This window comes from Necator americanus, chromosome X (genome assembly GCF_031761385.1).
Source record: "Necator americanus strain Aroian chromosome X, whole genome shotgun sequence".
NCBI classification, from domain to species: Eukaryota; Metazoa; Nematoda; class Chromadorea; order Rhabditida; family Ancylostomatidae; genus Necator; species Necator americanus.
The window spans coordinates 10,105,857-10,132,303 of record NC_087376.1 but is presented as its reverse complement, the minus strand read 5'-3'; the positions used below and the strand labels follow the sequence as shown (position 1 = coordinate 10,132,303).

Below are 26,447 nucleotides of genomic sequence, written 5' to 3'. Positions count from 1 at the left end.
ACCCCATTTCATAGCTATCTGGCGTCGGCGCACCAATCCGACCGGTGGACCCGTCGCATCCCCCTTTTCGAATTTCGTGACTGACACACACACGTGACAGAGTAAGTCCGTTACTATTATATCATGATATATCGTGACCATGATCATGCTATATAATAATGGGCTTATTCTGTCACTTGTGTGTGTGCGTGTGCGTGTGTTTGAGTGAGTGAGTGAGTGAGTGAGTCACGAAATTCGCGCAATAGCTTCGTGTGGATGTCGCGGAAGGTAAAGTGAACGTTGCAACCGTTTCTTATCCATCTTCATCAGTACGATGATGTTGTTTACTTCACTTTATGTAGAATATCATTTTGTGATGACTGTTGGGGGAAACCAGAAGGAACACCCATACTTCGAGTAATGCTTTCAAACTATATTTATATTATATTGGTATCCCTCCACAACGGTTTACCGCCTCATAGTGGTGTGGAGGTAACTCTGGGCGTCGAACTGCGATACACAACAGAGGTTCGTCCTCCGGCAGGATCTCCCAAGCTGAGAAGGAGTTCGACACATCCGACATTCCGACTTCTTCGGAAGTCATAGCTAAGAGTTAACCACTGCTAAAATTTACCACTGTCTTCGCAAAATGTCGCAAGGTGGCTCCCTGATCCATATAGGTCGGGCGACGACCCGTGGTGAAAGCTAAGCTCGCCGTGGCAGGGCTGCTTAGTTTGGAGAAAAGTCTTTTTGTCACTCCAGCATATTCACTGCCTCAGTACCCTGCATACTGGACCCTGCCATCTCAAACGTTGGACGGTATGGCGACCGGTGAGAGGCGACTAAATCTCAGGTTGCTCGTCATTGTTTCTGACCCAAGGCGACACACGCATGACTCGCCATGGAGAGTGTCTCAGACTGTGTACTTACAATGTGAGAACACTATCCACAGAGGCCGACCTACGTGCTCTTCTTGGAGCCGCAGGTCGTATCAAATTCCACGTGAGTCATTCATGTATTGAAGGTTTCGTCGCGGAATGTAGGCTTTTGTTGGTTTTGTTGTGTACTCATCTGTCTTCCATCTTGTCGATTCTTACAAAATCCTGTCACCTCGTCTGGCTATTCTTCGCCTCCGCCTTCTGCCCCAAAAATCCATCAGTATCATCAACTGCTACTCACCAACATCAGGATGCATTTTATGAGGAGCTGGAGGAAGAAGTCTTCCTACAAATTCGTTGTCGGCGACTTCAAAGCAAAACTAGGAAAGTCTACAGAAGTGGAATACAGGATCGGAAGATTTGGACTAGGGGACCGGAATGAAAATGGCAATCGTCTCACCGGGCTGTTGTTCGCCGCTCGCCTCTTTCATGGAAACTCACGAGCCTGTGCTCAGCGTGCCTCGAAGCCGCGCGTGCTTTGACGAAGAATCTGGCGGAGCAGCATCGATGTGAAGGTGTGCGGTATTTTGCTGCCAGTCTTGGCTGTTCGCTGTCCACCGTGAGCAGTGGACTGCGATCCCTCAGAATCGTGAAAAAGCTCGGTCAGTGGCTCCAAAGACGTCTGGACATCTGCACTCAGCTACTCTTCAGAAGCCGCAGATTCGACTGTCTGGACACCATTGTCACTGGAGATGACAAATGGGTCTTCTAAGTCAACCACACCCACAAACGTGTGTGGTGCGCTGGCGATGTAATGCCGTATCTTTCCATGAAAGGTGATATCCATGAGAAGAAGGCCATGCCGAGCGTCTGGCGGGGAGTTCATGGAATCTACCGTTTCGAACTGCTGCCGGACAGCACGACAGTTACTGCCGAGGTCTACTGCGCTCAATTGCAGAGACTGGCCGAGAATATTCGCAAGGAGCACCCGAAGCTTGACAACGTTCGCCTGCTGCACGATAACGCGCGCCCTCACATTGCGAAGAAGACTTCCCAGAAGATTCTGGAGCTCGGATGGGAAGTTCTACCGCACCTACCGCACAACCCAGACCTGGCTCCGAGCGACTACCATCTCTTCCGATCGCTTCAGCATCACCTGGAAGAGAAGCAATACGATGATCGTGACCACCTCGAAAATGACCTTCGGGCTTTCTTCACCTCCGAGTCGCCGGAGTTCTACGCCAAAGGAATCGGTGATCTTGTGAGACGTTGGCAGAAGGTTGTCGATGTTGATGGAGATTATTTCGTCGAGTAATAAAATGCTGTTAAAAAGTTGTGTTTTGAAATTTTGCCGTATTTCGGCAGATACTTTCCGAACACCCTAATAACTTGCTGATCGGCCATATAAAATGTACGGTTTCTATAGTTTATGCTCCGCGGTGGCAAGCGACTAAGGAAGTCGTTGTCCAAAATAATATTGTAGCTTTCTACCTCACTAAGAACGCACGCATTACCCTCGTACAAGTCCAGCTCAAAGACCAAGGACCTATACTAGGTATCGGGGCATACTGCCACATTACAAACTTTACCTGCTACCGAATGTGCGCTACGGAGGAAAATTAGCTATCGCAATAATCTCCACTGTGGTCTCTCGCTCGATTCGCACGGCGGAGGAAACCTGCTGGCCTTTATATAGGGTCTCGGCCCTAGCCGATGGGTTAGAGATCGCGCCTGCGTTAAAGATCACCGAAGTGACCACCGGAGTGACCATTAACGAGCGATCGCTCAGATGGCTAGACTAAGCGGAGAGAACAAGCGGTGAATGGTCAGCAACTTCGGAGTAGCAGGGGACAAAAGTTTCCGCGCTAGGCGTCACGACTGTAGTCTCGGCGACTCGCACGGGAATTTCTTCAACGCGGTTTGTAAGGTTGGTGGAGTCTGGTGTCGGAGCGTTGCATAAGATACTGTTTGGTTACAGTGTTAGTAAAGAAGAAGGACGGTTCTCTTCGAGTCTGTCTCGAGTTCCGTCCTCTTAACGAGATTACCATCCCTGACCACTACTCGTTGCCCCTGATCGAGGATATACTTGCTAAGATAGCGAGTCATAAATACTATACGACATTGGACCTAGCGTCAGGTTATATGCAGTTTTTGTTATCACCTGAGAGTCAAGAGAAATATAAATAGGCAGCCCACCGTGGAGTGTACCAGTTCTTTTACATTTCCTTTGGTCTCAAAAATGCCGGCGCTTACTTCTCTCGAGCTATGTCTTGTTTGGAAGCCAACTGCTTGGCGTACCTAGACAACATTGTCGTCTTTGACAAGGACTTCCCGAGCCATTTGGTCTCCCTTAGAAAGGTCTTTTATCGCTTCCCTTTGTTTAACATAAAGGCTTCGGGTAAGAAACAGACAGAAATTGCGCTATCAAAGACTTCTTTCTTGGATCATGAGATTTCGGGCGATTCTTATAGCCCACCGACCGCAACCTGAGGGCAATTCGAGAGTTTCCCAAACCTTTCACGATCAAAGGGGTTAAAGCTTTCATTGGCATAGCGAATTTCTTTCGCAAATTCATACCGAATTTCTCTTTAATCGCCGCACCCCTGTGCGCACTTTTAAAAGACAAGACCAAGTTGGTTTGAGGAGCGGAACAGGAAGAGTCCTTCCTCCGCTTGAGAGAGTGTCTCTCGTCCTAGCTTTGCTCAGCCTTTCCCCGCGATGATGAGTTTTATATGCACACCGATGGTAGTCAGGTAGCGGTAGGAGCAGCCTTATTTCAAAAGCAGACCCAGGAAGGGGGTCCGTTAGTTGTTGTAGTATACCTCAGTAAAACATCATCTGATTCTCAGCGTAAGTGGAGTCCCACTCATATCGAACTGTTTGCCATTAGAAGCGCACTTCGGTTCTTTGGCGCGACCACATATGGTACACTACGATTTACACACTACGATTCTTTCGGATCACAGAGCACTCACGTTTCTGCTGAAGCATAACCACACCCACGATAACCTAACACGATGGGTAGTGGAGCTGCAGAGTAACGATGTCTCAGTCGAGTACCTTAAGCGGTCCTTTTCGAACGTGGTTGCAAGCGCCCTCTCTCGCGTCGCAAATAGCCAGGTTCGTTTCTTGGATGACTCTCCGGAGTCCGATGACATCATAGAATTTCCTGTGAGTATCAATGTGTGTAGGCTGAGGATCCACTCACTGAGATCTCCGGTAGTGTTCGCAGGGAGCCCAGCGAACATTCGTTCTTACGATGCCTTAGTTGAGCAGAAATCCGATCCCATGTGCTCACTGATAATTACACTGAGACGCAAAGGTTCCCTGATCACCTTTCGGATGCCAAAAAACCTGCCCTTCTAGCACTTGCTGAGAGATACAGTATTCGGAATAACGGACGTCTCTACGTCAGTGGAGCGTCTCGGGCTTCTGCGTCGCGATTCGAGCGCTTGGTAGTACCAGAAAGGTTGCATGAGCCTATTTTCTTGGCGCTTCATGCTAGTCCTTCGGCGGATGGACATTTTCGCTGGCGCAAAACGATAGCCAAGATTTCCTGGAAACACTTTTGGCCGCACATGGCGGAAGATATTTTTGCTCTGGTCCGTTCTTGTGCACCTTGTCCGCGTAAAGAGGGTGCAGCAGATGAACCGCGACCGTCTCCTACCAGTCATCAGCGGCGCAGTTTTTGACAAGATGTATGTGGACCTGACTGGCTCGTTGCACCTCACAGAATCTGGCAACAAGTACATTATAGCGTTGATCGATCATTTTACTAAGTTCGTGATCGCAGTCCCGCTACCCGACTTTTCAGCAGTCACGGTAGCACATGCAATAATGACCAAATGTATTCTGAAGTTTGGGGTAATGACCCAACTCGTCTCTGATAACGCCTCCTACTTTAAAGGAGAAGTAGTTTTCGAGATAGGTAAGCTGCTGCAGATCAGACGATACTATACCACCCCTTACCACCATGAGGGTAGTGGCGCGTGCGAACGGGTTTTCGCCACGTTCCATCCGATGCTTCGCACATATATTAGCGATAATCAATCGGATTGGGACAAATATGTGGTGGCATGTACCTTCATGTATAACACTAGCGTACACTCTAATACGGGTAACACCCCCTTTTTCCTGATGTATGGGAGGGATCCGGTCTTCAATATAAATTTATTGATCCAACACGATTTGCAGCGCCATACCCCTGGAGGTAATGAATCTCGCGTCTATGTAGAGAATCTCGTGTCTACCCTTCACGCAGCCTAGAGGGCAGCAGCAGCTTATAACAAGCGTCGGAGTCGCAAGTTCAAGCACCAATACGATCACTCCCAATTGGGTGCCTCGAAATGAAAGTTGGCGATCGCGTCTTTTTACGCGATTGTATGCCCCACCTAGAGCTTTCTTAGAAGCTGTCCAACCCCTGGTTGGGCCAATTTCGGGTCATACAGGTCGATCATCCGCATCTCACCATTACCAGCGTTTCCTCCTCTCAGTCTGGACCTAGAAAAGTGCACATGAGTAAAGTTAAGACGAAAGTCGTTCCCCACCTTCACCGAAGAGAGTTAAGCGCACCTTCCGTAGTGGCTTCCCGTCACTTTCAGGTTCCTTCCAGCCGCCAGGTCTGTCCAAGCCGTGGACGGCCGCCTCTATTAGTCATGACGACACTAGCTTGGCCAGCTCTTCAGAAGCTTCATTAGCATTCGGTAGTTCATCACAATCACTCCGTAACGAAGCCCCTTCTTCTCATAAACGTCATGGTAGGGATAGGCGTTGTGGTGTCGCGATGCGCCTGGGGCGACGGGAGCAGTCCCTGGCTCTCGACGAAAAGCCCATAGCCGGACCGGCACGCATACCGAGTGAAACAGTGATCGGCTTCCACCTTTGTTTGAAGTATTTGCATCCATGGGCGAAGTCCGTTAACCCGAGTCCCGTCCGTGTTCTCCGTAGCCCCTTCTACAGGTAGATCTCCGGATGCCGATGGAAATTTATTTGCACCCTCCTCCTTCCGGCTACCTTAAGCTTAGCTTTAACCGGACGTTGTTCTCCATAATTCCGGAGTCTTTTCTACTGACCCGACGTCAACGTCTGAATATGCGCCCACTAACACTTCTTGGATAATGCGGGAGGAACGCTGTCGAAACGCGACCGTATCCTCCAAATGCTACAGTTCAAGCACGGAACGTAATTATCCAAGAAGTGTTAGTGGGCGCATATTCAGACGTTGACGTCAGGTCAGTAGAGAAGACTCCCTCCGGTCGTCACGATAATGTGACTCTACCGCCTACTGTTGATCGCATTAGACCGGTCCTTCACCAAGTAGTTTCAACAGGATGGGGTTCCGGCGTTATCCTCGAAGCCAAAGACTTCTTCAATGTAGGGCTGGATCATCGCGATTTGTATTGCGTAATTCTCGATCAGCATGCCGTCAATGTTGTTAGCTCATATAGGGGATTTGATAAGTCCATGGTCTCGGTTAAGGAATATGTGTGGGTCTACGACGTGAAACCCAGTCGTCAGGCTCTCGCCAACCCCAGTGCTGTTCCGGCCCAGTCCCGCATTCCTCGTATAACGGCGCTAGAGAAGAAATCTACCTACTTCTTTAAAGCGGCTCGTTTTGTATTTGCGTCTCCTGATACCCCGCACGAGCTTGTTTACGGACTTGTTCTGGGTCTCGTTCGCCGCAGTGACACATCGGGTGACATACCTTTGGGCAGTATTCGAAGGCGCGCCGGACGCAGTTCCCCTCACGCCTACTATTTGCGATTTTCGTCTTGATGAGGCACGCGAGGATCAGTTCCTCTCGGCCAGGACGCGATACAGTGTTTCCTCGGCAATGCGGTTTTCAGAACCTCCCACGTCTGAACACGCCCGCAGGCAATTGTGCCACCTCGTTCGTCGGTTTCTCTCGATTCACCCGGAGGGAGCTATCGTACCTCTGCGAGTGTCCAAGCCAGAAAGAGGAGCAGTGGCTTGCCGACAGAGCAGGGTCTTTTGAAAACTACTGTCGTTTTCAGGACCTAGCCAAGCGGCGAATGGCCCGGATCTTCAATGTAGCCCGTTCGGCTTTATCGGCAATAAGCACTATGCACAACGATCGGCAGACACATTGGGTGACCGCAACGATACCCAGTTTTCAGATCTTCCCGTTGCGCTTCCATTTCGTCCTCACGGACATAGCAACCGAAGGTGGTTCGGCTGGTAGCTGTCCAGTGGCCATGTAGATAGTCGGCGCCAATACTCTCACGCGCGCCACAGTCAGACGAGCAGACTTGGACTCACAGTCCAAGAATTTGAGGGTAGTTGTCGGTATTAGCGGTTTGCACAATCGGTCGGTAGAACGTCTCGCTCACGAACACGGTCGCCCCATTGATGAGGGCGTCCTCCTCGACATCGCGACCCGCTTGACGAAGGCGCCGGCTGCTGCCAAGCCCGTAGATTAGCACATTTCGCGGATGCACTTGGTCGATAATTTTGCGCGAGGATCAGTATCCCTCGCCATCATGGATCGAGTATTTAGCTCTGCCACTCATGGTTGCCTTAGTCGCAAAGAAGAAGGGCCGGCGTCCCCGATAGCTCATGACGCGGATGTCACGAGCATGATCGTGACGTCACTCTTTCGACGGAGCAACGCGAAGACATACCATTGGGGGTTGATAGCATCCCCATTCCGGGCGGCTTTCGGTACGGACAAGACAAACGTTGGTGCAATTTTTGCTGCTCGATGGGCAGCAGGAGGCGCCCCCGTGTTGGCAACAACAAGCACTGATGTGACTGTGGCCCAGTTCGCCCAGACGATGTTATCGCTTTCGGCCTATTAGGCCCTGAACGTGTCGCGGTTTGTAGCAGACTCAGCAGCTCAGGAGAATCTTACAGCTACACTAGCCGACCTGAATAAGATTTCGCTAGGAGAGACCTATGCCGATATCCTCTCCGACGCATATAGAAGTGTTTGTGATCGTTTCACAGCTGGGCGTAGGGTCTTAGAGGAATACATTAATGACCCTGGACTCGCTCTCCGTATGACTGAGGAAGATAAAAAGGAATATGCTGCGGTCGAGCGGCATGTTTCTCTGACGCTGTAGCAGATGATCCCGCCTATGCTCAAGTTACGTCCTCCCCACGTGCTATGTATAACAACTGCGTCTCTCCTGAACACCACGGGTACAGAACATGATGCTTTTGCCGGATGTAGTGGTCGATTTAATTCGTCCTCATAAGTGATGAAGCATCCCAGATCTCAGAAGCGGTACCGGCAACGTTCGCGAACCTTTTGCCTAGGGTACAACAGGTCTATATCGGCGACATTCACCAGCTCGAGCCGCACGCGAAGTGTCATCATGAATCGAATCCAGTCATCTACGGAGCACGCAGCATCATGTCAGTATTGTGGTCAGCACGCGCGGTTCCAGTAGCCCCTTTGCTTCGTACGTATAAGGCTCACCCCGCACTTAACGAGCTTCCCAATAAGGTCGTTTACGAGGGCGCGCTTGTCAGCGGCCTAGCGCCGGAAAGCAGTACGCTACTTCTAGACACTCTTACTTTTGCGACTCCCACCATTTCTTTTATGTTCATTAACGTCGATGGTCAATCCGAACAATGTGTCTTGTTATAACTGTACGGAGGCGGAAGTATGCCTGGGGCTTTTGCGCCGAGGTCTGACACCAGCCCAGCTCTGCATCATATCGTTTTATCGCGAATAGTATCGTTGGTTAGAGCGGGCAGCCGACGAACTAGGTGTGGAACTATCCACAGTCGACTCGGTCCAAAGAAGAGAAAAAAAGGTGGTCCTCCTCTTAACCACCCGAACAAATGTCGCGCCAGAGTCTCCCGAATTTCTCGACGAATATAGGCGTATGAATGTAGCCATATCCCGATGTCGCCAAGGTCAGTTTATCCTCGGACACGTTCTCCCTTCGCCTCTTCCTGAGCCCGTGTAATTAGTTGGGCCAGTTCCCTCAATTCCATTGTGCCTGCAGCAGACCTCCCTCGCTTTTTCGAAAATGAGTAGTTGTGTCTCGGCCGGCGAGTTATTTGTAATTATGTAAGTTAATATTTTATAGGCTAATATATGTGTACACATATATCTACATTTCGGGTTGTGCATTATTTGTAAATATACAAAAGTCCGGGATGGACTTAAAGTAAGGGGGGAAGGCGTAAGTGGTGTAAGTAACGCGCTCTCTTGCAAGCTGATCGATGCTGTAATGTTCTCTTTAGGGGGTGGAGCTCTCTCTTACGAGAAGCGGGGCCTCGCGGCTACGTTTATAAGAGCTCACGCTTGGAGCACACTGGAAGCACCCTAGCCACCGGACACATGCAGACCAAGAACTGATCAAGGAGGCTTGGGACAACACCAGCGACCGCATCGCTAGCCTGAGCCTCTAGAGGATGCTCCCAATGGGAGCGAAGCCCAGATCATCCATCAGAGGTAAGGCTTTCTCCTTGCGTGAGTCGAGAGCTGCTTCCACTGCGCGACGCTTACTTCTGTATCATCTCTGTTTCACTTGTCCTGCTTCTCCCTTCTATTTGTTTTTCACCAGCGGAAAAAAAAAACTTTTTCTTGTTTTCCTTTAAACATAGTTAGGTTCATTGCTTTTCTTATCTGATTCTCACAGTACCAGGTATATCTTCACACATTACTGAACTTCCTCTTCCGTTTTATTGTTATGTTTGTCGCTATTGTTTTAGCTTCACCAACAGGAGGCATTGTGTTCTTCACTTTTATACTCCATTTTCCCCAGTGTGTAAGAGCATAACAAGAGCCTAAGCACCTCAATAGTTTCGATTTGCTTCTGTAATTTTTGATGAGATTCTTGAAAAAATATTGCTTCCCATTGATTAGTTTTATCTACGGACAACGCTTGGGCGGGTATAGCGCAGTTGTTTAGAGGTTTCGCTGCGACTGCATAGTCTGATACGTCGGCTAACCTCCACGATTTATTATATCGGCTACTTACTCATTCGTATTCCTCAAACGATTCCGAATTTATGTATGGCGTATTTCAAACGGACTGAGTAATATCAGATACTGTACTCTTTTTACATTTATGTCCAGCACTTCACCAACATATATTTCTTCACTACGGCAACCTTACTATCTTCACAGTAACCGGAGTGTTGGGAGCTGGTAAAGTTTGGAAACCGAAATGAATAGCCATCCACAGGCACAGACATTTAGGCGGAAATGAAATTAACCTTCAAGTTTCTGTGTTCAGAAAAGTATTAATTGCTTTGGGTGGTTTTGGTTTATTCGTTTACCTCTTCGGAAAAACGCGGAACTTAACTTTGAAAGTGAAGAATTTGATTTTCCTTACTATTTCCATGATTGGATGTATAGTAGCAGAAAACTACTCTTCCAAGAAAGGAAAGTCCTGAAAATAAGTCCAAAGACATCAAAAACAAAGTCTATTGAGAATTTTTAGGAACTGCAGAATCAAATGAAGTCTGAGCTACATAAGTTTTGCCGTGGGCCCCTCTGACTTTACTTCGCACTTTTTCTCCATTATCTGGTCAATATTGGAGCAAGGCAGTTCTGGATGTCTCGTAAAAACGTTACTTTTTTCCAATTTGAAAAAAATCCTGGAGAAGACCCTTCACTTTCATTTTAGAAAGTTCCGCTATTTTCTATGCGAATTGGGTTTGCTTAGCTACAGTGTTATTGGCATGTATCCATGTTGTGATTTAAGTGCGGTTATCAAGCACTACGCATTCACTGTTTAGGAGCAAAGCAATTACAGGGTAGGGTGTGAAGTAAAGATAGAGTCAGGGAATGAAAATAAGGTCAAAAAGGAGTAGGAAGAAAGAAACAAATACAAGAACGGATGATGAAACAGTAAGATACAGCAAAATGAAACAAATGTGAATGAAGTAAACATGTGGGATGAGGATGAAACATGTTGCATGATCGAGAGTAGAGAGGTTGGAGGCAAATTTCATGTTGCATGAACGAAAGCAGAGATATTGGAGCCAAAATCATTTATGAAGGAGCAAAAAGAACAAAGTAGACATAAAATCCATAAAAAGATTAAAAAAACACAACTTTGAAAATTAGAGAAACATGACAGAGACACTACAGAACAAGTAAACAATAAAGAAAACAAGTAGAACGGAGAAATAGGACAAGGAAAAGATATATGATGCAGAAGAAGAGAAAGAAAGAAAAAGAAAATCACATTATTGCTCTTTATTTATTCATAGCCAGTCTGAGCGAAGCAAGCACCACAGAAAGTCTGAAATCGGCTAAAGCCGGAGCTCGCCTTCACTGATTGATTACCTTGATCACCTTGACTCCCGTTGATCTTCGAACCAGTCGAGCAGGCGCCAGTACTTCCTCCATTTGTCCCGATCGCGTGCCAGAATCACCCAGTAGTTCCTACTTTCGCGTGGGATACGAAAAGTATCATAATTTTCTTTGAAGGATTTCGTGAAGAAATCTGACCGTCGGGTCGGCGGTCTTCCTGCAGCGCGCATAATATCGCGGAGAACTCAGTCGCTCACGGCTCTGGTTCGTTAAAATCACGTGTCCGGCCCACCTTATTTTACTGTCCTTGGCAAACGCGGCGGCGTCTCTTATCATCGATCGCTGACGTAGGAGAGAACTTCGAATCCCGTCACTCACATGCATGAAACAGGTTACTCCTAGCATAACTCTCTCAATTGCGCGTTCAATGACGCTCACCGCGTTCGCTTTCTGCTTGCGAAGTGCCCAGGTTTCTGAAGCATAGGTCGAAGCAGGAAGTAGGGTGGTGTTGAAGAGGTGAGCACGGAGCCGGGTGTTCCTGATCTTCTTCGCTACATCCTCAATGCTCTTATACGCTCCCAAAGCCGCTGGTCTCCTCCTGCCCAGTTCGGGGTCAGGTCGTTCATCATGTTCAATTCCCGACCCAGATAAACGTAGCTGGTGCATTCGGATATGTTCGTTCCGTTGAGCGTGAATGGGACATCCGAGACCCATCCGTTCCGCATGAACATCGTCTTTTGCAGATTCAGCTGATGCATCCACATGCTTAGTCGAATTCGGTCAGCATTCGTTCCGCTTGGCTGATGCTAGATGTTATCAGTGCGATGTCGTCAGGAAAGCGCAAGTGGTGCAGCTGCCGACCATCAACCTTTATTCCCATTTCGTCCTATTCCAACTTTCGCATTGCGTTCTCGAGGGTGGCTGTGAATATTTCGGGTGAGATTGTATCACCCTGTCGGACCCACTCTTCACGTTCAATGATGATATTCTTGTAGAATGGCGAAATTCCGGTCGTGGAGTTTCTGTACAACTCTCGAAGTACCTTTATGTACTGAGCAGGTCGAAGAAGGTCTTTTTCAGGTCGAAGAAGGTGAGACCGAGCAGCATCCTGTACTCTCGTGATACCTCGATGAGTTTCGAAACAATGCTTGCTCGCATGGCTGTCCTTCATCCAAGACTTTTTCAATCCTATTAAGGATCACTCTTATAAAGAGCTTGTAGATGACGGACAGCAAGCAGATTGGGCGATAGTTGCCGATGTCATGTGGATCTTCCTTTTTATACAACAACACGGTCTTGTTGGTCTTCCATTGTTTAGGAACCTTGCATTCCGACAGGCAACGTGTGAAGATCCTCGCCAGGGTGTTGATGAGTACTGGCAGAAGGTTCTTCTGATCTTATTCTGTCGGGACCGGGTGCCGTACGATTTCTTACCGACATGATAGCATGTCGTACTTCGGACGGGAGAACCTCTGGAATGACATGTCCGTCTCCCCTCAGATGGTGAGGAGGCAAGTGGACATGGCTGTCGAAGAGATCAGAGTAGAAGTCGTAGAAGATTTTCTCCATGCCCCTTCTCGATGCAATGGTTGTTCCCTTCGGGTTTCGGAGAGCAGTCATCATCGAATTGCGACTGGCGAAGTCTCGACGGGCATAGCGGACGCTTTTCCCCGCCTCTGCAGCTTCAGCCAGCACTTCTGCTCTTCTCTCTTTAAGGTCTTCCTTTATCGCCTCTCTGCAAAGACTTGCGAGCTAGGATTTGAGTTCTTGGTTATCTGCGGCTCGTGCTGCTCCACGCTGGCGTATCAGCTCAAGAGTTTCAAGAGACAATCGCCTCCTGGTGGTTTTAAAACTCTCAGCCTTCTTCGCGCAGTCGTGAAGGTGTTCGACAAGCAGGTCATATTCCTCGTCGATGTTGTCCATTGCAGAATCTTCCCAAAAGCAGGCTAGCGTAGCGAAGAGATCCCAGTTGATGGTAGTCCTGGGATTTCTCTCTCTGAACTTGGCGGCTTTCTCTGCTCTCCTTGTGAAGGAAAATCTTCCTCGGAGTGTGATAGAACTTTGGCACAGCAGCGACGTCCTTCAGGCAGAACCTGTTATTGACGATGATGTGGTCCATTTCATTACGGTACCCTCCACTGGGTGACTCCTTCGTCCAGCGTAGAGAGGTGGGCTTCTGGAATTGCGAGTTCCCATGAATGGTCTTAGTCCTCATGATGAATTCGGAGAGCCTCTCCCCCTGTTCATTTCATTGTAGGCCGTGGGACCAGATGCAAAGTCCCTCAGCTGTTCTTATTGGGTCAACTTTGGCGTTTAAATCGCCAATTGTGACTTTGTAGGAGGTATGATCTTCTCGGTAGAACTTCTCCAGGCCCATATAGAAGGCTTCGACTCCGTCTTCTTAGTAGCTTGATGTTGGAGCCTGAGCGACGAATATAGTCAAAACTGACGTTGCTCCACATCTTGAACCACAAGAATCGATGTTCTTTGGCATACTCGTGTTGACGGGGACACCAACTCCAACAACTCCTGTACTGTAGCATGTTCCTGAGAACAGTTCTTCTCCAGTGTCATACACGGCATTCAGTGGGTGAGGTCGCCTCGTCTCGGTAAGCCCGATGACGTCGTACTTAGTCTTCTTGCCTTGCATCATCAGATCTTTGATGGCCGTGTCCGATGCAAGCCTTCGAATCCTAGTCTTTTCCCGTTTCTGCAGCCTATATGACTCCTGCAACCCCGTCCTTCCTGGCGCTACCGTACCAGGCTTTCCTCCATAATCAGGAGACTCTTTTGTATTACTGTGACATGCGTAAAATTATAAAACCCATGGGCAGGTAGCAAACCTCTAGTCCTCTAGTTTTTGTGAGAACTTCCGTTCTCCCAAAGTGCACATGTGGAGCTTATTTGTTGGAGGCGACTCCAAACCGCCTCCCTTCCACCTCCCAGTCACTTGATTGCAGGCTTTTAACCGGACCGTCGTGCGGGATACAAGGATGTCATGAGTCAGTCCTGGCTAAGCACAAAAAGGGAGTCTATCCCCTGAATCCACCTGGGTCTCTGAGGAAGCACAAGGTCGCTTTTGGTCTGCGATTAGTCCCCTATTTTCCACCCAGGGACGCACCACCTAGCCTCGCGATTAACGGCTGTGATCCCTCTAGTGAGAGAGATCCGTGGTTTCACTGATTAGTGAAAAGTAATAGTAATAGTAATGGAATTTTCTGTGAAATAAGATTTGCGTTTTTCTAACAAAGCTTTCTTCCTTTCTATTGAAATAAGTAAAGGCAAATCATTTCACAGTTTTAGTTCTAAACGCGTCAATTCTACATTTCGAGAACATTCAAACTTCAGCTCTAAACACTCTTCCGTTACCAATATAATACAGACACTATTTGAATGCATTATTCGAAAAATGGGTTTTCCTCTTGTTTTCCCCCAACAGTTGTCAAAGAATGATGCTTCAACATAAAATGAAGTGAACGACATAATCCTATTGATAAAGATAAGGTTCCACATCACCCAATGTAAACTGTTCGCTACTACTTAAGCAGCCGTTAATATGATTATACGTTAATATAATAAGTGCATATGTGTTTTCACTTTCCGAATAAGGCAGGTTACCAACCAGAAGCAGAGGAATAGCAAGGAGATTTACGCGCAGAGTAGTCGTAGAAAAAAAAAGAAACGCAACACGGGCATTAGCCACGGCTGGCGAGTCGTGACACCCCATTTCATAGCTTTATAGCGTCACTACTCCGATTTCTCACAGAACTAACGTGGAGATAGGCATCAGTGGTGTGAACCTTGGAGACAAAAATTTAGTTTGTACGTGGCGTACTGCTCAATGCTCCCACCTCACAAATGATACACTAGGAAAGGTTAATTGCAGTAGACAACATTCTTGTGATAATGTTATTTTAACCCAGGTTATTTTCCAAATAGGTTACACAACGTGAATTCAACATTGAAACAACTTTATTACGGCAAAAAACTTTTCGCATCTAGTCGAATTACGTAAGGTGTTAAGTTATTTCGAAATAAACTGCGTTCTTCACTGGTGCAAATTCAACCAAATCTGGCTGTGCCAGGCCTGTTGGATGTTTACATTGTTATAAGCTTTTTGAAAACTTTTTTGTCCTCTTTGTTCTTTTTTTATTGTTCCTAATCTTACACATTTGCACGATCTGAGGACCGTAATTTGTGATGCTTTTCAAGGAGCAACTTCTTGTGATTTTGTCTGCGAAAGCTGAAATTCGGTGACAAAGCTGTGAAGAATCATGACAACCACACTGAAACATGGGAACAAAATCAAATTTTGATGCGATGCCCTCAAAGCTGGTTCTAAAAATTCTATTTCTTTACAGAACCTAGTGAATAAATGAACGCTTATAAATGATGTAAAAATAATACACATTCGACTCGTTATGATGAGATTCATCTATTCTGATTACTTTGAGCTTTGCAGAACTTTTGTGGAGGTGCTTTCTTCTAGATTACCAGCGGCTACAAATTAGAGGATCAGACACCAGCGCCTTGAGGATATGTGTGATGGTACAATAGGCCAGCCCTGACTGAGGTGCGAAAACAGCAGGGCCGCGGTCTGTGTCTGATAGAAAAAATAGTCTCAAATAGCTTTGAAAACGATATCATTCAACTCGAAATGCTGTGGCAAACTCAATTTTTTGTGATTTAAGGAGCATAGATTCGAAATATTTGCATAAAATCTAACTGAAAGCTTCATAATCTTCCTTACTATGGAAAATTATGAAAAGAAAGTGTTATGAGAAAGCGAAATAACCTATACAGGGTAAAACGAGCTTTATATATTAAAGCACATTATGTGTTTCAAGAACTCTGATCAGGTTCTTTCAATTTGAACGCTGTTCTGGAGATTAACGGAGATGCAAAGTAGAGAAGATATGAAAGGAAAAATAAGGAAAGTGGGATTTTCAAACTTTGCGCTGTTCCAGTGTACAAACGAAGTTAGTTTGTGCACATACAACAGAAATCTCACAAAATTCAGACATATTTCGGCTCCTAATAGCAACTTTTCGGCTGCTTCGACAACTTCTCTCCTTGCTACTTGGATTCAAACTAGGGACGAATCAATCTCCAAGTCCTCTCTTCTTGAAACCTCGACATTTGAGAATGTATTTATGTTTTCTTGTTATGCCAACGAGGTTTAGGTGAAACTTTTTTATTGACCTGACGTTTCGACAAACTCGTCTTTTTCAAAGGCCTGAAAATGGTTCGAGGTCTTTGATGCCACGCATATCCCATCAAACTCCTCCTCTCTCCTCGCCATCCCTCGATATTGTTCCAAGTACACCACGCAAGACCTTAAAAGGAAAACAACTGACCAGTTTCACCGACTAGCGGGGTTGGTAAACCACCGCGTTCTTAAAGATTGTCACCAAGGCGAATGAGATCTACGCACTGTGCAGTATCCTTAAGTACTTATGTGTGGATAACGTTAAGGAACTGCATGTGGGGCAATCTTATAGCTCACAGAGTGTTACGAACGGCAGGAAGTCATTGGTAATTGATAAGCACTCATTTTTGTTATTCATGGACGGATTCCTGAGGGGAAATCCAGAATGCTTCCAATGCCTACCTGGCAGATATTTCCTTCCCGTGCGCCAATATTGTACATTTTATTTCAAACTCATTTCCATCATGCTTATCATTTTTGTGGCGCCCTAACGGTGTCATCGAACTCCCTCGCCTTTTATCACCCAAATGTTCCTTGATATGCACGTTCAGCATCGTTCCGGTTTCTCCAATATAAATGGCGTTGCACGTTAGGCATTCTATTTGGTAAGTAACTCCGATGTTCGCGCAATCACCGGCCTTACCGAATGGACAAACCACGCAACATTCTGACACGCATTGCCTATTATCGTAGAAACTATTGCGAACTAACTGTCGCTTGATGCTGTCGTTCGGGATGTTCACCAACACAACATCGTCTTACAGCTGTGCTCGCAAAAAAGTCCGATGTATAGCAGCAATTAAGGAGTCAGAGACGAATGGGATGCACAAAGGAATTCTACCTTCACGTGGGATCCTCATTGTGTTGTTCGTAGTTCGAGATTGGCTGTTAGATTTCAATCTCGAGTAACCGTTTGAACTAGCTATGCTTGTGGCTAGTTTTAGTGATTCATGATTTTTAATGATTGCGCAAACATCGGAGTTATTTAGCAAATAGAATGCCTAACGTGCAACGCCGCTTATATTGGAGAAACCGGAACGATGTTGAACGTGCGTATCAAGGAACATTTGGCTGATAAAAGGCGAGGGAGTTCGATGACACCGTTGGGGCGCCACAAAAATGATAAGCATGATGGAAATGAGTTTGAAATAAAATGTACAATATTGGCGCACGAGAAGGAAATATCTGCTAGGTAGGCATTGGAAGCATTCTGGATTTCCCGTCAGGAATCCGGCCATGAATAACAAAAATGAGTGCTTATCAATTACCAATGACTTCTTGCCGTTCGTAACACTCTGTGAGCTATAAGATTGCTCCACATGCAGTTCCTTAACGTTATCCACACATCAGTGCTTAAGGATACTGCACAGAGCGTAGACCTCATTCGCCTTGGTGACAATCTTGAAGAACGCGGTGGTTTACCAACCAACCCCCCTACTCGATGAAACTGGTCAGTTGTTTTCCTTTTAAGGTCTTGCGTAGTGTACTTGGAACAATATCGAGGGTTGGCGAGGAGAGGGGAAGAGTTTGATGGGATATGCATGGTATCAAAGACCTCGAACCATTTTCAGGCCCTTGAAAAAGACGAGTTTGTCGAAACGTCAGACCAATAAAAAAGTTTCACCTAAACCTCGTTGGCATAACAAGAAAACATAAATACACTTAATGTTTCAATTGAGAAACTTGGTACTTTTTTAAGACCCTCTCCTCTCGCTAAGAAGCGAAGTCGGAATCGTCAAATTATGAGAGTTGAAGGAAGATTTCAACAAGCCAAAGTGGGAGGAAGTCTTACTGTTTTTACAAATGCCTGATTTGCGTGGTTCTTAGAAAACACTCCCATATTTAAACTACGCTGTTTCGCTGGAGAATAAATTATCAATCAAATGATATCAAACTCATTTCGATTTGTCAAGTTGAAAATTCCTACCCGTATTCCTCCCACCCATAAAGCACGGATTCGTTCGTCATTAGAAGAGTTCGCCAGACGTCTTACCACGCAGCGAGGAAATCCTTACACTGTTCTCTTGCAATATTGACACAATTATATTTGAAAAAAAAGAGAGTAACGGCGCGTCCACGGAGTAGTTAATCATGAAAATTAGAATGAAGTGTTCTTATATAGTGAAAAGTAGTTATTTGCCTACGCAGAATTCATACCTTTACAAGTGAATATTCATGCCTATAGAAAATGAATTGAGAAGAGCTACTCTTGTGAGTAAATGCCTCAGCAAGTTATGTAATGATGGAAGTGAAAATGAACGTTGGACAAAAGCATTTCCTGTGAACAAAAATGAAAGTTTTCTTGGGATGAAAGAACAAAAATTAAACTTTTAAAATCTAGTATGACAAATCACACTTTTCTCTCACACTCCACACTTTTTCCTTGAACTTTTAAAAGCACCTCATTCTCATTTTAAGATTAAGTATTCTGTTTATGTAGGGCTGTCTGGGAAGCCGCATTCGATTTCAACCACTGCACAGTTCTTCTCAGTTTGAAGGCACGGTTCTAGAAAAGGAGTCGTGGAGTTCAACATCAACCGAACCTCGACTTGGCAGGTTTGAAAGACTACGAATGCAGAAAAAACAAGTGTCGATCAACATTAGACTACGGATCTAGAAGAGAGTGAATGACGCTGACTCTTTCACTAAATACATTCAGGACACTGCAAAGAAAACTATTCAGTTCTGGCACCTGCAAATAAATTCGCATTTGCATCTACGCAGAAAATATCCACGTATAATTCTGTATGTGTAGCCCGCACCACTGGTGACTTCAGCAAGGAGAAGCGTCTGAGAAAGAAGTTGCGTCGCTAGCTGAAATGTGATACGTGAGAACGAATGGACGTTAAGAGAGAAAGACTTTGAAAAGGCGTGGGAAGACAAGAACTCGAGAAAACCCTATAGTCTGCTAAGACAGAATAGCGGCAAGACGAACAGGTGTTTTCTTGCCCCTGTCCTAAACACTGCCAACGGATTCAATGTCGGGGAGGCTATGAGAACCTTTTAAAACCTTGCTAAACCGACAAGTGACGTCTGTCAGTGTACTCGTCCACGCCCAACAACCAATATTCACCGCGACCAGCGAAGAGCCACCGACGGAGTCAGAAGTTTTGGTGTGTGTAAAAAAACAAGAAGAATGGAAAATCTGGCGGAGACAATGGAATTATCGCAGAAATGCTCAAATCTCTTCCTCCTTCTGGATTGGTGAGATGACGAAGATCATCCTTTCAATATGGATTGACGAAAGGATACCGGCTTTCGCCCTGGTCGATGAACGATTGATCAGGTGTTTATTGTGTGGAGAGCGATTGAAGTGTGGCAGCAGTATTTGAAGCCCCTACAGTTAGCATTTTTGGACTTCGAAGCCGCTTTCGATTCTCCTTACCGAGGCCGTCTTCTCAATGCGCTCCCCCCCCCCCCCCCCCCCGATGCAATTCCAGGAAAATTCGTAGCCTAATAAACGACGTAAGCAGCTGCAGTTCGAACACCAGTTAGATCACCAGTGGAAGTGGAAACTAAAGTGAGACAAGGGGCAATTTCTGTTCAACATTGCCGTCGACGTAATGCGAGTAACAGTTGAGCAGTGTCCACCGACGTCGTTTTAGCACCGCTTGCACGTCCCTTAATGGGTACGCCAACGATGTAATGATACTCGCTTCAAGTAGCACAAAGTTACATTTCGTTAACCTTGTACCGGAATTAACCGCAGCCTACGAACTGCAACTCAACCGATAAATCCAAGCAGGTATGAGTCTCATCGAGACCCATACCTGGAACCAGGGAGAACGGACCACCTACTGAACACGTGAATGGGTTCTGTTACTCGGGCTCTATGCTGAAAAGCGAAGCCAGCTACGACAGAGATATTACAGCAGAGGTGCGCTTAAGCCAATTCGGCATTCAACTCATTGACCAAGTCCCTGTGCTCTACCCCCATTACAAGCGAATTCAAGCTGCGAATCTGCCTCTTATCATTTCGCCATATAACGATGTGCGGATGTGCAAAACGAAGAACTTTGCTGGGAAGTGGATATGGGGTACCGGTGGTTGACACGTGGAGAATATCAATATCTTGCCCAGCCTTTCGAAGTAGTCACAGAAAACCGTCTACACTTCTTTGACTACGTTATGAGGAGATCGTCCGAACGTCTTCTCCAAGTTGGAATGAGGGTGGTCGCAGACCCAGACAAGAGAATGTGTTCTGGCCATCACAGAAAGTTCTGAACGGAGATGGTAAAGGAAGATCTGAGGACACTCGGCGTTGATTGGCAGTCCAGGCTAGGCGTAAGGTTTGGCAGGATATGGAATAGCTACGAACTGATTGATTTTTTGCAAGCTCTAGCTGAGGATCGAACAGGATGGCCTCGGGTATATTTGAGGAGATCATGTCCTGGTGAAGAGCGGCGTTGGGGAGTAACACCCGTCCACCGATAAAGTCAAAAAATTCTGTGGATTTGTCGTTACTCTCTATTTGTTTCAAGTATAATATAATCAAATGTAATGTGTCAGTGTTGTTGTAAAAAAAAACAAGAACTACTTTGCTGTAGATGGCGCATGTACGATGTAAGAAGAACCGAAAGTTGTGTACAATTTGCACAAGATTGCAAGATTGTAGAAAGCTATTAAATACATTTCTACGCCTTTTTCATCTGAATGTTGCGCATGCTTCTTTTCTGAGTTGTACATCATCAGAACACATTCTGCACACCTTTCTGTACTCACCATCCTCTGGCTTATGTATAAACAGCCATACAAAAATGCAGCTGAGAATTTAAAAAAAATTGAACCATGAAGTTTCTACTTTTCCAATTCTTCTCTTGAAAACATCTTTGTGACACCTTTTTAGATGGTTTGCTTTCTACTCTTTCTTTACTTTCTTCTTCCTTCTTTTTCTTCTCTACTTTCTTTTCTTTACTTTCTGAAACCTGTTGGAAACAATGTTATTTGGTTCCTGCAGCAACCACACGTTATGAAGCAATTCTATGACTTGGATGTCTTGTACCTCTAATATATAATTTATTATAGAAAACTCTTACTACTTGTGCAGCAAAGAAGCTTCGTAATGCAGACTCCCGAGTGGCTGTCAAACTGAAATATAAGAATTTTCAGTACATTCCACATGTCACACATCTTGTGCAGAACAGATTTTACGGCTGTATACATAGAAGTATTCTTCGTCGAGGTTCAAGTCAGATATTAGAGAGAAAAGGACTAATCTTTAATTTGCGAGATGGAAAAATGGTATGATAAACATAATCCGCTACGGAGGAAAGGATAAGCACGTCACGAAGCCAAAATAACGCTATTTTCAGATGGGCTTGTTTCTCCTATAGCGAGATTGCAATTTCATTGAGCAATTCCTTTCCGTTGCTTTGTATTTGGAGACCACCAGAATCCCTACACTGAACGGGATCAACAGACGAAAACTATGCAAAACTCACTCTACAGAAATTTTCGGGGCATGAATCTCTTGTCCCGCAGTCTTTGGAAGGAAAACAGTGATTATGTGTGCAACACTGGCCATCTCCATGACATATCCCTTCCCGAGATGGAGCTAAACAAGAAGTTCTTCATGAGATTTTGGTTTTAAGCAAGTGAGAGAAAATGAAGAACTCATGAAAAAAGAACAATCCTCATGTTTAATTGTGTATGTGCTACGACTAGGTAGTATTGACACCATGTTTCCAGTGAACGTTTTTACGTCTACGAATTTTTACGAAATACGAAATTTTTACGTTTACGAATCCCCTTTCTAAGAAGCAAAAAAGACTAGTATTGTAAAATCCAACCTGACCACGAAGATGACTTTCATTAAGAATGTGCATAACAATTAGATTTCATGGTAGTAACATTCTCCCAGCACTAATCGCTCAAATTCTTGTCCTAGTATCTTTGAACCCGGTCATCTGCTTCATCTAACCTGGACGTCTGTTAGAGGGAAATTTTTTATCTCGTTTTTTTATTTCGCTCTGTTAGTTTAACATTTTGACATGCTCTTCAGAACTCTTCAATGCTCTAGTTTTTGCAATTTGGACTACCAGCCATCTCCTTCTGGCAATTCTACAGACACTAACCAAAGTTGATCAAAGATAACTTATTCAACAGAGCTGGCGCAACCAACCTCTGGTTTCATTGTTTTTGCGGAAAATATTATCACCGACAGCAATACTCACTGCAGAGTGTTATGCATTGCAGGTGGTGGTTGAGCTAGGTGATTTCATACGGCCTGGAGCTTACATGACGATACGAACAGCAAGAGATCACTGTTCGCCAAATAACTCATTCCTTTATGTCGTACGGATATTTGGCAGCAGTCCGGAATATCTCTGGTGTTATTCGGTGTTAAAATGAGATCACAACGAAGGCAACATTCTGGAATAGGTTTCGCTAGAAATCCTAGTATGAATAACAGGAACAAGCACTTAGCGGTAACCAGTGACCTCTCTCCTTTATATGCCGTTATTTAAGCTGCAGATCACATGCAATCACCAGTACCGATCAGCGTCTACGCTTCACATGAAATTCACACGTCGGTAGCCACTGTAAATATGAGTGTGGATTTTATTCGCAAACCTAATGGAACTGAAAAAGCGCAAATTTGCGTGTCTCCTCCGTTTCAAAAAGGATTGTAAGTGAAATTCCGCTCATGTCAGAAAAAAATGTTTGATTTGACAGTTGCAAACAAAGCAATATTTCCAATAGTCAAGAAAGCGTAATCGTCAAAACTTTAGGCCGTTAAGCGAAATAATAACAGCACCACCCAGCAGCATTTGAGCCACATCAGTTTTCCACGAACTAGAAAGCAGAGAATTTGTAGTTTTTTTCTCTAAAGCCGTAGAGATTGGATAGAAAGCCACGTTTGGGTAGAACTAGGTGTACCAAGCCCTCACTCTTGCAGAGAGTATTCAACGAATATGTACTCGTTAAACAATTTATCTGGTTAGTAATTGACGCAGTTTTGTGCGGACCAAACAAATTACGATAGCTCTTATCTCATAGTGGAGATGACATTTTGACCTTATGGCCATGTATTTCATACTCAGAACGCCGAAGGACTACTTGTCATTTCCTGAAATGCAGAAATCCGCACTACCATCGTTCCAATAAAAACTGTAAATAATGTATGCAGAACAAATGTATGCGCCGGTATGTTTATAACCTTTAGTCTTTGCAGAACTTCATAGAAGGAAATTTCTAAAGTGCTTATTTTAAGCTATCCGAAAATCCCTCTTCTCGCGGTACGTATTTGGTTATAACATAGTCGACACTGATGTTGTTGCAAACCTAAGTGCCGAGGAGTTGACCCAAATAAGTCAATGGAGCATAAGAGAATAGCATAGAGTAGAGGGTGAATCGGCTGCAGTAAATGAGTAGCAGACTCCGGTAGTTTTGAGCGAATTTCTTTTCTTGTTTGTACATAATTCACATAATATTTAACTTAATGGCCGTGTGCTTCTCTGCAAAACTTGCATAGAACATCTTTCCAGCAAAATACCCAAGAATATGCCAAGTATTTAAAGACGTATGAGCAATCTCTGCTGTCGACAACAGTTCTGTAGTTTCATTTTGTTTTTTTTTCTGCACTCTCAGTTCTGTGCGTCAATTTTGGGCAAAGAGCAATTCACACGGCACTATCCTCTACTCCACTTTCTGAACTGGGAAATTAAGAATGACCAAAAATTTTCACGTGGTAGTTCACTGAGTAGTTTGAGTACATTTGCATTCCCATTCGATACTGAATAATCCCTGCATTATTAAAGCACATTATTTGAGCTTTTCAAAAACTATTCTACCCCATCTAATGTGATGTGAAACTTGCTCTAACTAAGCAGTTCTAAACTCATTCCAAAAGGTTCATGCACGACTTTTTGATTTAGATAGGGTACGCATAGTAACATATGCCATAAATCATCATTCCACTGCTGTTACTGTGTTAATATTTCCTGCTACTGTTAAACTCTTCTTTCCTCAGCAGACTTAGAACTTGATTTCTTCCACCTGTACTCAAAGGCGGCGACTTTGACGTGGTGCGGAATCCCCATCGAGAGCGTAGAGTTCAGGCAGTAGATTGTGGAAACAAGCGTGCTTCAGCCCATCTTTTTCTAATCGTCGTAATAAACTATGTAGAATACGCCGTTTTTACGACAATTTCAGTTGCAGTCGCCCCCTTGTGCATAGACTGCATCCACTTGCGAGCGGTCAGAGATCAGTGATGTCCTCTCACCTGTCTATTCAGATGAAACCAGTGGACAGGTTGCTGAGGGGACCAGAACTTGTGCATAGAGGTGCGTCCTTACGTATTTCGCGGGGATTAAAGCGATTACAACGATTAGGGAAGGATAAGCGGAACCACGCTGTGTTCTGCAATCTCCTACTCGAACTCTATGCTTTCGGCGTAGGCTCCATACCACGTCAAAATCGTGATACGCCGCTGCCTACCACTGTTCACATTCGAACCATTAATTGTCTGCCACCATTCACACTCGAACCATATTCGAACAGGCGCTGACGGATCAGTAAAAGAGCCAACCCATCTACTGAACAAGCACTACGAGTTTTGAAGTCTACCACATTCTACTACAAAATTGACGACGTTGTGATTTCTAAGAGAATACATAGGGTTAGGGGTGTAGTTCAGAAGTATGATCGTAAGGGGGCTTAATCCAGAAAACTCCGTGTGATGCATACTTATGCGGTTCCTTCTCTCTAACGATGCGGTTTATTGAGAAGCAGAAGCTGACGTGCCTGCGCAATCATAGCGTTGCGGACTGTCTTCATCTTATCGTCGGTAATAAGTTGGACTTGAGGACATGGTGAAAGAGATGAGATATAATCATTCACATGCCTTTTTCTTTGCTTAGTAGAGAAAGATATACGTGACTACGCTCATACCAATGAACTGAAACCTTGCCCCATTCTAATCTTCTGATCGTGATGAGTTCCTACCATCGTAAATTTCCTAATACGCTGCCTTTAATAAATACAGCAAATAAAAAAATAAATCTTATCGTTTTAGCTTACTGTATAAGCATGAATCCTTACTCCAATATTGAAATGATGTTACAAAACGAAAACAAATGCAAGAACTACTGAATAGTCTTTTGTAAGACCTACTTTCTTACATGGATTTTCCCACCTTTTTGTCACTCACTTGAGTAGAAAGTAGCCAGAATATGGTCCTCGTTGGATGGAAAAGTCCGATACTCACAAAGTCCCTAACCCTTACTTTTTTCTGCGTTTATGAACTGTGAGAGATCATAAAAAACTATGTGAGAGCAAAACGCAAAATAAGAAAATTGGTCAGGTAGAGTTTGTTGCACAAATTGGAAAAGTTTGTGGCATCAAATCAGAACTTCACCTTACCGCATAACGCACAACGAAGTGTGCGTCCATATCTCCTGTAGGGACAAGAGTTAAGAAAGCATCCATTCACAATGGAGAGAGAGAAAATCACGAAAGCAAGACTTTGCCAGTTCCACATAGTGAGTGCTTTATCCCGCCTCCTTCTTGAGCAGCTTTGCATTTGTGATCTCGTCAAGTATAATCTTACGTCTGCGCCTGTTGAGATCGTCTTCTTAGTAGCGCTTTTCGTTTCACTGAAGGATAGTCTTCGGCTTAGGCTTATTTTTTTGGGCTAATTTGCGATACATTATGCCTCCGACTTCGCTGAAATCAAGCCCTCACTCATGAGAAGTTGGCTTCCATTTAGCTAGCTAGGATTTCATGAAATTGACTATGTTGGCTCTTCCCACGGTAAGGAAAAGTTAAGGCGTAGATCACGAGTATGAGCGTTATCACGCTAAATTCCTCTAGTTTTCCTGAAAAACGGCGCAAAAACACCCCTCTCGATCGAATATTTCGACGACGCAGTTAACATCGGGTCACATATGCGAGCGAAGGGATGCATACACACCGTCTGCGCGCGAGCAGAGATCAATGGGCTGCTAGCGCTGTCTCTTCCGCTTGCTGATAGATGCGACGCTGCGTTTTCATACATGACACGTTGTTAGGGGGTACGTATTTTTAGGTACCCGCAGCCTCCGCAACAGCCAATCTTAACGGGAAATGACTGACAACGGCGATCGTTAGTTGCGCTGCGCAGCTGTTAATAGCGTCAGCAGAGCATAGCGCTGCGTTTGTC

At 45.1% G+C, this 26,447-nt stretch overlaps 4 protein-coding genes across 8 annotated transcripts; 3 read left to right on the top strand and 1 right to left on the bottom strand.

Annotated features, from left to right (window-relative positions):
• Positions 1 to 1,686: 1,686 nt before the first annotated feature.
• RB195_022143 (uncharacterized protein) lies at positions 1,687 to 2,172 on the top strand (the record flags this gene model as incomplete). Of its 2 annotated transcripts, none has more annotated exons than XM_064209170.1 (1): positions 1,687 to 2,172. In XM_064209170.1, one exon carries the CDS (start codon positions 1,687 to 1,689, stop codon positions 2,170 to 2,172), a length of 486 nt encoding a protein of 161 aa, XP_064065050.1. The 2 variants fall into 2 exon arrangements, with proteins under 2 accessions (XP_064065050.1, XP_064065051.1); XM_064209169.1 differs by having other exon boundaries at positions 1,717 to 2,172.
• Positions 2,173 to 4,502: 2,330 nt separating this feature from the next.
• On the top strand, positions 4,503 to 7,297 carry RB195_022142 (uncharacterized protein; the record flags this gene model as incomplete). 2 transcript variants are annotated; one of them, XM_064209168.1, is made up of 5 exons in its annotated part: positions 4,503 to 4,785; positions 5,459 to 5,816; positions 6,089 to 6,552; positions 6,872 to 7,043; positions 7,153 to 7,297. In XM_064209168.1, 5 exons carry the CDS (start codon positions 4,503 to 4,505, stop codon positions 7,295 to 7,297), a joined length of 1,422 nt encoding a protein of 473 aa, XP_064065048.1. The 2 variants fall into 2 exon arrangements, with proteins under 2 accessions (XP_064065048.1, XP_064065049.1); XM_064209167.1 differs by lacking the exons at positions 6,872 to 7,043; positions 7,153 to 7,297 and having other exon boundaries at positions 4,554 to 4,785; positions 6,089 to 6,632.
• A 12-nt stretch (positions 7,298 to 7,309) lies between these two features.
• Positions 7,310 to 7,675, top strand: RB195_022141 (uncharacterized protein; the record flags this gene model as incomplete). The annotated part of the gene is made up of 1 exon (XM_064209166.1): positions 7,310 to 7,675. One exon carries the CDS (start codon positions 7,310 to 7,312, stop codon positions 7,673 to 7,675), a length of 366 nt encoding a protein of 121 aa, XP_064065047.1.
• A 1,563-nt stretch (positions 7,676 to 9,238) lies between these two features.
• Positions 9,239 to 25,735, bottom strand: RB195_022140 (uncharacterized protein; the record flags this gene model as incomplete). 3 transcript variants are annotated; one of them, XM_064209165.1, is made up of 8 exons in its annotated part: positions 9,239 to 9,341; positions 11,390 to 11,862; positions 12,140 to 12,285; positions 12,420 to 12,832; positions 13,548 to 13,807; positions 21,343 to 21,394; positions 21,748 to 21,860; positions 25,670 to 25,735. In XM_064209165.1, 8 exons carry the CDS (start codon positions 25,733 to 25,735, stop codon positions 9,239 to 9,241), a joined length of 1,626 nt encoding a protein of 541 aa, XP_064065044.1. The 3 variants fall into 3 exon arrangements, with proteins under 3 accessions (XP_064065044.1, XP_064065046.1, XP_064065045.1); XM_064209164.1 differs by lacking the exons at positions 9,239 to 9,341; positions 21,343 to 21,394; positions 21,748 to 21,860; positions 25,670 to 25,735 and having other exon boundaries at positions 11,649 to 11,903; positions 13,548 to 13,750; XM_064209163.1 differs by lacking the exons at positions 9,239 to 9,341; positions 11,390 to 11,862; positions 12,140 to 12,285; positions 12,420 to 12,832; positions 13,548 to 13,807 and adding an exon at positions 16,374 to 16,433.
• Between the last annotated feature and the right edge of the window lie 712 nt (positions 25,736 to 26,447).